The sequence below is a fragment of the Coturnix japonica genome, chromosome 4 (assembly GCF_054131305.1).
Source record: "Coturnix japonica strain WE chromosome 4, WE-NBRP24, whole genome shotgun sequence".
NCBI lineage: Eukaryota > Metazoa > Chordata > Aves > Galliformes > Phasianidae > Coturnix > Coturnix japonica.
The window spans coordinates 77793255-77807472 of NC_140666.1; the positions used below are offsets into that span (position 1 = coordinate 77793255).

A 14218-nucleotide genomic window follows, 5' to 3' on the forward strand; every position below is an offset into this window, starting at 1 on the left:
TTCGGATATTTGAGACCTCTTCCCCACATTCTCTCACTCACACATTGCAGAATGACCCATTTTATTTGGGGGTTTTTGGCTTCTCATTTTTTTTAAAGAATGTGAACAGTCTCCTTATCACTAGTCCAGACAATGCTTTTCCTACAGCTTTTTCCTCTTGTCACATCCCATTAATATAGTACAGGAGAGATGAGGAGAAAGAGCTGCCTGTTTTACAAAGATATCTCCTTTCACCTCTTGTTGTATCCCAGCTATTTGTCTTAGAACTACTTCTAAAGCACATACAACTGTCACACTTCTACTACCTAGTCAAATCTCCTGAAGCAACCTCACTACAAAGGCAACCTCACTACAGAGTCACCAGCTACAGTCTATTCTTTAAGCAAAGTCAATTCTCAGCTCCAAATGCATATTTATACACATTTATATACGTATTCATATAAAATTGTTTCTGAACTTTACGCTTGCGACCATTTCACTGTGATGAATCCTGTCCCTAATGCAGAATAATGACTTCTTCTGGTTCTAAACTGTTCTCCAACACTTCTTTACTATTAATTTACTTATTTGTGGCAGGAGGTAGTGAAATCTTGTGCAGGTAGTCTTGAAGTGCTCTGTGGAACGATCTTCATTTTGCAAAGTGACACTGCACACTGTCTCCCAAAATCAATTGCACACAGTGGCAGAGCAACTTGCAGGATATGTCTCTCCATGTCTGGGAAAAGCTTTGTTAGAGAAGCTCATGATCTAAGGCAGTTCTTATCACTGTGTATAAAGAGGGAAGAACTTGGCCCAAGGAACGTCTGATTTATACACACACACCTTGTCACCCCACCAGAGCTGATGCTTTGTGTGCTAAGACCTGGCACTTCTCCAAGGAGGTGTGTCAGAGGTGAAGGAACATGGCACAGAGGTATCCTATTGTGTTGTAACAGTCCTGTTGGAGCCCAGAAGGTGTGTCTCTGCCCTTATAAATACCGCACTGCCTTTACCAGCAGCTCCAGCCCTTCTGAGAGAGACAAGCTGCATCTTGAGTGAAGTTCGGATACCTCCGGCTCCTGGGCAAGGTATTTATTTCAGCTATTTTACTTTCACATCACTCTGCTTGTAACTGAAAGTTACTGCAACATCATTAATTGTTTTAATTTTTACTGATTGCATATTTATAATAGAACTATATAATGTAACTACTATGTGGTGTTTCCTAAAGAGGGTTTTATGCTGTGAAAATCTCTTTGAATAGAATAAGGCATGAAGTGAGTCAGGAAAGAGCTACACAGAAATGGGAGCTGCTCACATCTGTTGCTTATCTATGTGCTCTATGTGCAGAAAGTTGAATGCTGAAATAGGTTCCCTATAAGCATGCCTCTGCATGAATTTCTGCTTTCTAACATGGCAGCTTGGCTACTGAAATGTGTGTGATGGAAACATCTGAACAGTACACTTAGCACACTAAAAGCCACAATTAACCCTCAGCTATTATGGTGTGCTCCACCAGAGCTTTGATCCTGAAAGCTGCTTCATAAAGAACCACCTACAGAAATAAATGCATTCTGTACGCGGCAGCTTTAGACACATCCAATTGTACTACAGATGCCTTCAAAAGCAAAAAGCAGTTCTGTTCGTGTAGTAGGCAAGACAAGAAAAAATGCATCTGGTGTTACTCTTCTGTCTATGAAAAAGCTATTTTATGTGTAATAGAAAACTTACATACCAGTGTACCAAGTGAATTAAGCAAATTTGCAGGATGCCTAGTAAATAATTATGCTCTATTTCTATTTAGCACAGAGGCTGGAGTCAAAATGACTCATGTGACATTCACAAAATGGGAGATCAATGGGAGATGCACAGCAGCAGCTTTGTATGGCATAACTTGAGATATCTATCTGAAACTGACAAGTCCTGTGGCCAAATTCCACCTGGGACTGCAGGAGGGATTGCAATTAGGGTTCCTCAGTCACTAGGCAAGAGCATGTCTTGGGAGGCTTTTCTGTTTCACACTGTTTGAATATAATAATATGTAATGGTTTGAGAATGGTTCTAGAAACCAGGTATTGTGCACATGGAAGACAGGGGATCCCCCTGGTAACATCTAAGAATCAGTGAGACTGGAAAAGACCTCTAAGATCATCTAGTCATCCATTTACCACCAACACTGCCCACTAAACCATGTCTCTCGGTGCCACATCCCTGTGTTTCCTGAACACCTCCAGGGACGGTGACTCCACCACCTCCCTGGGCAGCCTGTGCCAATGCCTCACTGTTCTTTAGGAGAATAAATTCTTCCTAATATCCCACCTGAACCTCCCCTGGCAGAGAGGTTCTAATAGGTATCATTCTAACAAATACCAAGGAGCCAGTCTGAAATCCTGCAGCTATCAAATAGAGGCCAGTAGGAAGTGAAAATGTTTTAATGACTGTATGTTTTTGTTTTGAAGGCAAGTAACAAGCAAAACATGTGGATTAAAAACATTGGACTCCTGTGTGTGTTGATTCTGGTGTCCCAGATGCTGCTCACCAGCTGTGAAAGGCAGAAAGAGAGAAGAAAGGGGAAACAAGGCATAGAGCACGGTGGGAAAAAACAGACTGAATCAAACCCAGAGAGAGAAAAAGGGCGGAAGCCAAAAGGAGGAAAGGCATCTCCTAAAGGCAAATTTAAGTCCAAAGAAAATGCTGACTGCACCTGGGCGGTGACCAACATGAGTGCTGCAACTATGCGCATTGAGTGCAGGAATGGGGACAGCACGTTCTGGTGTGAGTTCTCAGGGGATCCCTCCACCTGCCCACACTACGCAGAGAACCAGAAGACCTACTGGAAGCAGGTCTCCCGTTCCCTGAAGAAGCAGAAGCAGATCTGCCAAGACCCCAGGAGCATCCTCAAATCTAAAATATGCAGGAAAGGCCCACGAGGCTCTCACCTCAAGCTGACGCGCTCAAGCCTCCTGGAGGCAGTGGAGCCTGCAATTGGGCACCCAGCTCACCATGCGGCAGAGGATGCCCAGGTCTCAGCAGCTTCTGAGACTGAAAAACAGCCTGAAAACAGCCCCCCAGACTGTGTGGAAGACATAGATTACATTGATCAGAAGAAGGTGGCTGAGGAATATTGCCCAGAGAGTTTGCTGTCCTTATGCAACTTCTTTATCACCATGGTGCAAGACAAAAAGTGCTGAGGATGTGTTTGCAAAGTTCTGCATCACAACAGTCCGATCTCAACAAAGTTACTGCAAGCTCACAGATTTTATTCTCCTGTTATATAGTGTATATAGGAAAAAAAAAGACATGCAGCTGTATATTTATATATTTTTCAGATTTTGTTTTTACACAGAAGACGACACTTGGCACAGTTGAAGATGTTACAGATTCCATTTGCACATATGTTTCTACACAAACATTACCCATTGATGTTACATACTCTGCACAGAAGTATCTAAGCAGTCTCTTTGCCCCCCTTTGAGCTGTGCTAGCCAAAGGAATGACTTTAGTGCTATGCACTGCTCAGTTATGTATTCTACACTTGACTTAAAAACTACTAAGAAAAATAAACTTCAAGATATATTCAAACTATTCTCTGTGTGTGCTGAATTAGATTTCTCTGGAATTGCTGAGCTTCTCTGAAAGGCTGATCATTCACAAGACCTAGGCAAAGTATTGCCTATACAGCTGAAAGAAACATAATGTACAAGTTACACTTTTCCAGTGGCAGTAGACTGGAAAGGAGGGTCTGTTGCCATCATGGTCCACCTTGAAGAAACTTCCTTGAAATACAATTTCCCTGATCATTCCTATCAGATTAAAACAGCATTTCTGTCTCTTGAGAAAATAAAGCCCATTCCTTTTTGTAATTATCTCACTGCTAAGTCCTGGGCTGACCTCAAGATTTTAAAGAATATTCATAAGATGAGTAGTTATGAGTAACCTTTTATTAAAATCGACATGTCTGGGGATGATGTTTTAATGCTGCTCTGGCACATTGCTACAGTAATCATTAAGGCTGGAAATGCCACTAAGATATCTACTCCAGCCACTGACCCATTGGAACGGCACGAGCCCCTAATAGAGGCCCGTGCCACTGATTGTCAGACAACATGTTGTTTGCAATGAAAAAAGCACTTAGCAAAAATACTTAAGTTTTGATGGAAGTCCTCAATAGGAAATGAGAGAAAACTGCTATTAAACACAGAGCTTCCTGTTGCTTTGGTTGCTAGTAGAGACCACATCTTTGGATATAGAGCAGAAATGATTTTGCAGGGTCAGGAAGAAGGCATAGCAGCAGCTCTGGCACTAGCACAGTATTTTAGAGAGGACTTTGAATATTCTGGAAGCTCAGGTAAGTACTTTAAATGATATTCATGTACATCTTTTTGCTAGTAGCAAAGATATTGCTACTGGCAAGTGACAAATGTCTTGAATGTATTATGCTACTGTTAGGCAAACTGTGTCATTTCAGAAGGATTCAGCTGTATATTAGTTAAATCCAAATGACAAAAAGGAGGCAGGTCCTTCTTACTGAAATTTGAACCTTACATGCCTTGTGGATACAAAGGGTATTTCCAGGCTCTCTAGTGCAATTGTTGTTAGACTGGTGCCCACAGTAAAGGAAAATTCCCATAAAGAAGCATTAGTGCTGTGTTCCAGGCAGACTCATGGCCATTCTGGTGCTATGCTGGGTGGAAAGCTAGCTACCCATTTCGTATAATTAATGTAGATATGAAGGTATGGAGTTTCAGCTTCCAGATATGGTGTGTTTCGGCCTGCACCATTTCACAGTGGGAAAAGGCTGAAATAAGGCCAGAATATGCAGAGGAAGGATGAGTAGCATGCATACAGCTCAACCAATCATATGTTGTAGCAGTTAGTGACAAATACTTAACTGAGTATACATCTACCTGTATAATAGCTCCAGATGACAACCAGAGCACTAGACAAGGCTAAATTAAGAGGCTCGGTTGTTCCAGATACTCTGGAAAAAACCCAGTCCTAACTACCCTTAGCTGCTGTTACCCTCCCAAGTACTAACATCAGCACTTGGTTGCCTGAAGTGTGATCCACCCCTTGGAACTGCTGCGAGGCACTGCTCAGCTCTGTGGCAGTTGGCCAGCCGGGCACATGGAGCCAGTGACATATCCTAGAGCAAATTCCAGCTCGAGATTCCAGAGCTGTGACTGCATCTCTGCTTGCTGGACTGTCAGCACCTGGAGCCACGTGCACTCTCCTCTCCAGGGATGAATGACATTGTATTTCCATGTCTTAGTTGTCTTGTTTTCTTCCAAGACTGACTGTTATCCTCTTGCAGGGATCTTTCCAGAAGGAAAACAATCTTAGTAGTGCCAGGATGCATTTCAGCTGAGATGTATGGGATTGTTCCACTACTCCACAAGGACTACAACGTTATGGGCAGCCATAGACTTCTGTGATTACATAGACCACAAGTCCACAGTAAGGCTCATCTAAGCTTTCAGCACACTTAGCAAACTTTGTGTTTCACTCCTGCATTTACAATCACTTGACTACAATTGCTGGGAACTGCCCTCTTCTAAGCATTCACAGGGCCACTCGGGTTGGTACAACGTTGGTCCTTCTAGAGTCAAGCAGTTTAGATAAATAAAGTATTTTCTGGCATTCACCTTAGGGTCTATGCTCATTCTAAAAAAGTTCACTGTTGACCTTCACTCTGCACATGTTAGTGGTGGTACTGAGGTTTCTAACACCTTCCATAGCAGAGCAAGAGGGAACACAGTAAAAACTACAAATGGATTTAAATTACACCTGTGCAGCCCAGGACTTCTGTACCTTTCAACCTTCAACGAAGTTCAGAGAAAACAAGAGTTAAAAGATTAAAAATGAATAAATAAATAAATAAATAAATAAAAGTTATGCATTTTTTGGAAGTTATTTGCTAGTACTTTGTAATCTTGTCTTGAAAATGTTCAATGTAACTCTGTATTCACTAGGAAATGGGGAGATGTCGTTAGTGAACAACAAAGTAGCTCCGGCGGTGCAGCATGACTTAAGAATTTCTAAAATTTCAGCTTTAATTTTAAAGTTTCCATTCTTCTATTATTTTCGGTAGCATATATTTCACACACACAACTTCATTTTAATGAGTTTCCGCTTCTTTTGCAACTGCTTTTATTCGTTTACCACTTTGGCAGCAGTACAGATTATACATCTAATCTCTCCTGTTGCACGGCTGCTTGTAGGAGCTGGGTGAGTCAACTTTCCTGCTCCCAGGAGGGCCCTACCCTCCTCTTTCCCTGAGGGGGCCAATGAGTACCTACCGCCTGATATCACCTCACCTGAATTTGGCCAACCATTGCAGAGACTCGGTGTTCAGACATGACACATTTTACACTGCTGTTCTCAAGCCATGTAGGTATAGTTGAACCCAGATAACAAATTCCACTCCCTTTTCCACCTTTACCTTGTTTTTTGTGGGGTTTTTTTTTCCCTTTTTTTCTTTTTCTGATGCTGCCCTGAGCAAGGCAGCTCCATACTTGTTGGTAGCTGCCTCACCCCTGCCTTTCCCCAGATTTCATTCCAGTTTAATATGTTATATTGCCTGTTTCTCTAGGCTATTTCCAAGAATTATACCAATTTGTTTAGCACACTGGGACTTGATCAAATAGGAAAACCCATCTTTGAGGCTATTCCAGCCCAAAGAGTTTGTTTGCAATCTTATCACCTGGGTGGTGGTACCATCTCCTCCCTCACTGGAACACATACAGCAGCACTGTTTGTAGTCTAACAAATCCTGCAGATATCAAGACTACTGTAGGTACTCCTGTGTCTTTCAAAGTCTTTCTGCTCTCTCCCTTGTAAGGACAGGGGACCTCTGAACCTCAATTGCAGTCATCACAACACTTCAAAGAACCAGAGAGGAGAAGTAAGTGTTACAAGAACCTTGACCAGGTTTGAGTGATAAGATGTGGGATGATCAAGGTTTCTAAAGGTCATTCTAATGCCTCACTTGCTCCTTTCATTGTCATCACAGCAGTGAGACAGTGCAAGGATTTGTGTAAGCAGAAGGAAGCAGAAGGGACTGGCCATGTCACAGATCATTTTACTTGTTTGTAAAACTACTGCTAGCAGTAAGGTATGCAGTGGAGTCGTCTTCTCTCTTTGAAGAGGATGGATGTAACAGGTTTCCCTGGAAATATGCTCTTATCCATGTGAAGTATGTGTTACGTTCCATTACTGGGACTTCTTCCAGAGATGCATGTATATTCCACTTGAAATAGTTGTTTTAAGAGAAAGAAGTAGTAAAGAAGTGACAGAACTGTGAAAACTTTCATAGAATCATGGAATCATAGAATTATTCAGGTTGGAAAAGACCTCAAAGATCATCAAGTCCAACCACAGTCTAACCATAGTACCCCAACTCTAACAACCCTCTGCTAAATCATATTTCTGAGCACCACATCCAAATAGCTCTTAAACACGTTCCATCAGCCTGTTGCCACTTGGCTCCCTCAGTAACTGATCAGACCTAGCACCATGTAGAAATGATAAGCTTAATTAATCTGAAGCTCCCAGGGGACCATGGAAGTCTTACGCTGATTTCCAGGTAAGAAAGACACATCAAAGGGATCTCTTTATATAATGAGAGACTGCAACATGTCCAAAGCTGCCTGTGAGCATGCACATATAAGCAATATGGTGCTTTGAGTACGCAAAGATGTTAAGATGGATGATGTTAAATGGAGCTGATGTTAAGATGGATCCTAAAATCCAGGAATTACAATACTGTCTGTAACAGCAATGTATCCTATATATCAACAATATGTGCAGTAGTTATATATGATTTTTAAAATAATATGAGTTACCTTTACATCTCTTTACTGAAGGTGAAATGGTTTCTGGAGTTACTGAGAGAGATGTCGTGTGATTCCCTGCAAAATCTTGTAGTGCTTTTGGGCTGCTCCACATCTGCGGTTCCTATTCCTTGTTCCAAAGGGCCATCTCATGGATAGCTGCATGTCTCCGCAGTGCAGGCTTCCAGGGCATTTTGTCTTATATGGCTCTAAGCATAAACATGGTCATTGCCCTGCATGTGTGGCAGCCTGCAGACCTTAGGTCCTACAGGGAGGGCTCCTGTTAAGTGTTGATCTCAGAGATTCTTCATTTCTCATTTACATGTTCAAACAACACCAAAGAGAGCTAAAGTGGTCAGTCTGTGAACAGATAAAAGTTGGTACACTAGGGGATGCTGGTTTGTGCATGACATCATATAAATTCATCGAGCATTCAATGAACACAGCATTAGGGATTGCATGGGCTGCTGCAGAAGGGGTGTTGGAGCTGGTAGCAATCCATTCCTGTTACCAATCAGGTTGCTGGTTGGAAAAGGTTGCTGGAGCTCTCAGGTCACCATCACTGTAAAAGAGATGATGGTAATCAAGGCTAGAGTCCAGCAGGGTAACTACGGTCTGTACAAACGCTTTTCAGAATTTCAATCTGTTTCACCTTTAGCAAAATGTAGTGAGAAGTTCCAGGCCATGGAATTGGAGCAGTATTAACAGAAAGGGCATGTGTAAACTTGGCTTGTTTTTTCAAACTAAAAAGTAAGAAAACATGCATACAAAATATACGTGAAGAAATAATCCCATGGGATTCTGGGTGATGCAAAAAAATCTATCTCCATAGATAAAAGTCTGAAGTGTGTTGCTAAATTATTTAGGGAAAGAATAAGTAATAGGGAGACCTATTTTAACATATAGTAGACTTATTACCAGAAGTAAAACAAATGCTGTCATGGTTTCGTGGTTATAGAAATAATTCTCAGACTTTGAATGTGCAGTTTTCCCTCATCCAGCAGGAGTATCTTTCAAAGAAAAGTTGCAGTGGAGTTTCCTTTTTCAAAAGCTGGCCATGTTTAGCTAGATACAACTGCTACCATATGTAATATTTCTTTCTTGACTTTATAAGCCTATCCCATATATTAATGAGGATATTCAAGCAGCAACTCGTTTTACAGGCCTTTGTGGGAATGAAAGAACTAAGCAAGACCTGTCCAAAACAAGGATCCCTCCAGTAGTGTACAACATAAATTCATGTCTCCTTTTTCTCTAAGAAGAACACACAAAGTCAGGAGCATATAGAAAACACAAAGCACAACTGTATTAAGGCAGGCTAAGTGAGGCTTGGTGAGTCACTACAAGCTCCTGAGCCAACAGGTGCTTAGTAGATATTTGAATTTTTCTCTCTACAAACTGAAGACATTCCCTTTTACTATTTTATTTTGTGTCTCTTATTGCAGTTCTGAGGCTTAATTTAGGCTTTTATTTGGAGATGATTATACAGGATCATGCCTGTAAGGCTGTTCTGAATTTGCTGTGTGCTTGCTCCTGTAGTTAGCTTTGGCAAGGATACAGCTGACATTTCTAGTACTTGTTGTATTGGCTTCAGTCTTTGGAAGCAGCACAAGGTTTACTTAGTGATAAAAACTTACCTTCCTATGGAGCACCTATCTTCATATCACCCTTCCTATCTCTAGCCAAATGAATGTTGACTTTGGCTTCTGTTTTGCATTTGAAAACTTTCTGGTTTTAATCCTTGAGAGGCCCCATTTTTCACTTCTGATGTTCAATCACTGACATAAAAACATTGCTTTTGGGACATACATCAGTACGAATGGAGCTCCTCTGGACTCATGTAAGTACTACTCAGAAGTAAATTTGGCTAATAGCTTGTCATTATGATGAACTTTATTCTTTGAAATAGCTGCTGTAATTTAATATGGACCAGTAAGTCAGAGGTGCCCAAATAATTAACTGCTTCAGATAAAATTAATTGAACAATTGTTAACAGGACTGAAGGAGAAAGTAACAGAAGTATGAGTAAAGACTGTGCTCTTGGTTGATGTAAAGCCATTTTTGGGGGCTTCTGCATGAACATCTGCCACATGAACTCACCAAACCTTTTGGACAGGGTGATGTGACCTGTAAGGAATTCTTCCATTTCCAAGAACATGAATCTCTCGTCTCTCCATGGTTGCAGGCAGAATACTGAGCAGTACGCCAAGGCAATAAAACTTCCACTTTGATAATGATTTTGATCATATCAAATGATGATTCTGTTGGAACATGCCTCTCACCCTCATGTTTGACTGAAATATCTGGTCTGGAAGAATTTATAGTTTTTCCAGTACATAATATTTATTTCCTAATGTTGGCATGTTAGCTGGTTGCATGACAAAAGGAGTTGCTCTCATCCAAGAGAGCTTGTGCAATTAATTTACAATAGCATTTGTATGGTTGTTGGTTTTGCTCTGCTCAGATAAACACTACCACTGTTGCTTTTTCTGGCAGTAGATATGTCAGGAAATTCTAATGAATATTATGAGTTACGGAATTCAATGAGCAAAGAGCAACGAGAGGAGAAAGACAAAATGAGCACTGCTGCAGGAACAACAGAAGCTTCTCTGTTGCTCTGATATGGGCAGTGGGAACAATCTGGGACCCTTTCAGGAAGGAGATGCAGAATCAGTAGAGTTGATCATTATCCCTTTTTAGATGTCTTTTGATTATGGAACTAAAACTTCCGAGAAAGCTGAAAGCTCTTCTGCATGTAATATTAGAACTGGAGTACATAAAAATGCTGTAAAACAGTTGAAGCCACCATGCATTTACAAGAGTTCTTGATCATTCTGAAGATCATTTCTTTTCATGACTCCTGAGAAGCTGAAATGACAGAAGAATTTACCTTGTTGCTAAAGAAAAATTAGCTGCATTTCGTATACATGCAAAATGCTACCTAGAAAGGGCTGGCTTAATGAGCCCATCTTCAAACCTCTGGAATAATTCAAAACTTCTTTTACCTGACATTCTGCAGCTTTCTTTTCAGAGGCACACTGCAACTTATGATTAGCAACATCCAGTAAGCAACGTAGAAAAAAAAACTGTGCTGTGGTGTGCAGAAAGGCAGAGGAAATTACATACATTTATTTCCTGTTGGCAAGCTTTGACTCTCACAAGGGCAACAGCCTAGATGCGTACATGTGTGTATGCAGGAATGCACATACCTGATAGATTCAGAGGAAAAAATGCACAGTTTTAATATTTACAGTGTCACACTCTTGTCAAAATGAAATGTCACGAACCTTTTACTCAGAAGATCATTTTTTCTTGCTTCTGAATAATATGAAGGGTTTACTTCATATTTCTGAGATTATTTCTGCTTTACAAATAGGAGAACAGAATCAGAAGACCGTAATAACTTGCCCAAGACAGTAGAATCTATAGGCAAAATCTGTTCTTAGTTTGAGTGCATTCAAGTTTCTGGATTTATTTTAAGTATTAATTTGTCCTGAGCATTCTGAGCATTCATTTCCTTGAGTCACAATGGAGTTGCACTGGGGAACATCAGGAAGCCAATCGACCAGGACCTATCAGTTCCACTACAGCTTCTGATTAGCCCGTTTGGAGTTAATGGTGCTCTCCATGTAAACCCTTGAAGACTTCCACCAGCACCTACGCTTTCCAAGTGCTCAAAATTTCAACACTTGTATTGGCCTCTCAGTTCCTCCATAAGCTAGAAATGTTTAAATGGGTGTGTGGCTGCATATACATCTCACAATGGAAATTCAACCAGGTCTAGACTCTAGAATAAGTCAGATCTAATGCAGAGTCAGTCTATAAGCACTATCCAGTCCAACAGCCCTATTAAAATGTTGGTCTAGCAGACCTCTACTCACTAAGTCAACCAAATTGCTTTAATTTATAAGCAGAAGAATCAACTTAAAATTCTTGGCAACTTAATACCATAATGCAGGTTATATAACTGGGCAAATGAAATGTAGCAAAGGGCAATTTAAGCTTACATGGTCACTTAAGCCATATAAATCATGTAAAATATCTGTCCACCTAAAATTCCCAAAACACTTATTCTGGCTTGTACTGCAGTCGGGAGATGCATTTATCACAGAATGTTATTCCCACTCCTAAACTGGTCGCTCCTGGTTTTTGTTCATGATGGGAAGTTCTGAACAACGCCATTCCCTTGCAGCCCAGAGCTCACACTGATTATTGGCAGTGAGCAAAGTTGCAGTAGCTTCTATTATGTCACAATATTCTTAGTAATTTATGTACAGAAAGAAACATACTTCACTGTTTCCAGCAACACTTGAATTGTTTCCTTTCTTTAGGCATGTTCCCACTAGTTTAAATGTTCTCTTTCTGCAACGAGTGAGTCGCTGTGTCCAATTGCAGCCTGATCATCAGTCTCCTCAGATTCCATCTACCAATTGCAGGCATGCTGGAGGCCACAACATACCTGCTCATTGCTGGAAACACCTTCAAGACCAGACAGTTCTGTGGTAATAAGTTTTCTTCTGTATTTGGGATATCCATGGGAACAATGGATTTCCATTTATTAATTTATTTGCTGCATCTGCTCTGAAACTAAGAGAGAGGAATGTGTATTTGGCTTAGGCCAGTAGTTTTTGCATAGATATATCTATTTCCAAACATGCTTAGACTGCCCTCAGAAGTCAGCTAGTAGAGTCTAAACTTTGAACTCTGAACTCCAAATATTATTGGAAAATATATATTTATGGAAGCTGGGAGTCTTCGTATTTGATCCTTGAGTTGAAGGTAGGCGAATTATGCCTCAGAGCTCTGATGCGGGATGTCTAAGCGCTCCTTGTAGCACATGCCATTTCATTATGCAGCACTAAATCACCAAAGACACACTGCAGGTGCCTAGGAAGCCACAAATGACGGGCACAATCTGAGCGCTATATTGCAGTGCATCTCATGCAGGGGCCTCAAGGGCTCCAGGCCAAAGGCTTAAACGAAATCTCCTCTGAAAATCGCTGATGAAAAACAATTACCAGTGCTTCACTTGTTTCAAGTTGATTTATAGTACTTTGGATACACATCTGGCTGGCAACAAGCAGCATGTATCAACAATGATTTTCTTTAATCTTTCCAGGAAACAGGTTGCTTCACCAAATTTTGAGCAGACCTCTCACCAAGATGCTGGCTGCCATATGAGTGAAGCCTGCAGTGAAGACTTTACTGACTGTGAGCTGCCAAGTAGGGAAAAGGGATAGAAAAACATCCTTTTTCACTCACATGGAAATGTAGTATAGAATCATAGAATGGCCTGGGTTGAAAAGGACCTCAAAGATCACCTAATTTCAACCCCCCCACCATAATCAGGGTTTCCAACCACCAGACCAGACTGCCCAGAGCCACATCCAGCCTGGCCTTGAATGCCTCCAGGGATGGGGCATCCACAGCCTCCTTGGACAACCAAGTCCAGTGCATCATCACCCTCTGAGTGAAAAACTTCCAAGTATGAGCCTCCTTAGTGGCTGTCACTTTGAAATCTATGAGCAATGGGTGTATTAGATGAAGCAAGCTGGCAATTCAGGACACCACTATGTGCACTTCTGAAATGCACATGCATTGATTTCATTTTTCTGCACAATTCAAAAAGCTTTGTCTTCTGCAGTCACATATAAATCACTCAAGTCTGTATACTGCACAAAATAAACCTCTTCCTTGGCACCCATGTTGATGGGAATAAATGAGAATAAATTTTTCTTAATATCCAACCTGAAGCTCCCCTGGTACAACTTCAGGACATTCCCTCTCATCCTATCTTGTCAAAAGCATAAAATTATTTATTACTTATTCACTATATATCATCTGTTATTAAAGAAAGATAGAGGGCCTTGGGACATATGAGGCGTATCTTTGACTGCACGTAACATACTAACCAAATTCCACATTGTTTAGTTGCAAGTAGCAGCACAGTGTCCTGTGATAAGGAAAGCTACTGACATTTTGAGTTAACAGCAGCATGGTGTGGGGCAGGAAAAACATGCAAAATAAAGAGTAGCAGCAAAGCAACAGCAATGGTCATGCAGAATGCATGGGTTTAACCCACCAGTACCTCCATGATCATTCGCAGCCACAAAGGTCACACATGACGGTGAATAACTTGTTTGCTAGTAACAGAGCAGAAACCATTTATCATAAATAATGCAGAGATGATGTAAGGGAAAAAGGAAATGCACCACAGTGTGATTTTCATCCGGGAAATAAACATGATTTTGCCTAAACTTCATCTCATTTCCCATTGAGAAATGGTGTCCTGGAATTCAATGAGAACCTCCTGCATTTGGCAAGAACACTGGACATCTAGTAGTTGGAGCAGAGCAGGGAGAGAACAGCACGTGTATGGTATGTTAATAAATTCTGGACATAGTGAC

At 41.0% G+C, this 14218-nt stretch overlaps 1 protein-coding gene across 1 annotated transcript; it reads left to right on the forward strand.

Moving 5' to 3' along the window:
- Positions 1-943: 943 nt before the first annotated feature.
- On the forward strand, positions 944-3321 carry FGFBP1 (fibroblast growth factor binding protein 1). Its single transcript, XM_015862781.2, has 2 exons — positions 944-1067; positions 2439-3321. Exon 2 carries the CDS (start codon positions 2457-2459, stop codon positions 3168-3170), a length of 714 nt encoding a protein of 237 aa, XP_015718267.2. The 5' UTR covers positions 944-1067; positions 2439-2456; the 3' UTR covers positions 3171-3321.
- The last annotated feature ends 10897 nt before the right edge of the window (positions 3322-14218 follow it).

Excerpts from the sequence above, each read along its gene's own strand:
- FGFBP1 (XM_015862781.2), top strand. The coding sequence starts at position 2,457 with ATGTGGATTAAAAACATTGGACTCCTGTGTGTGTTGATTCTGGTGTCC.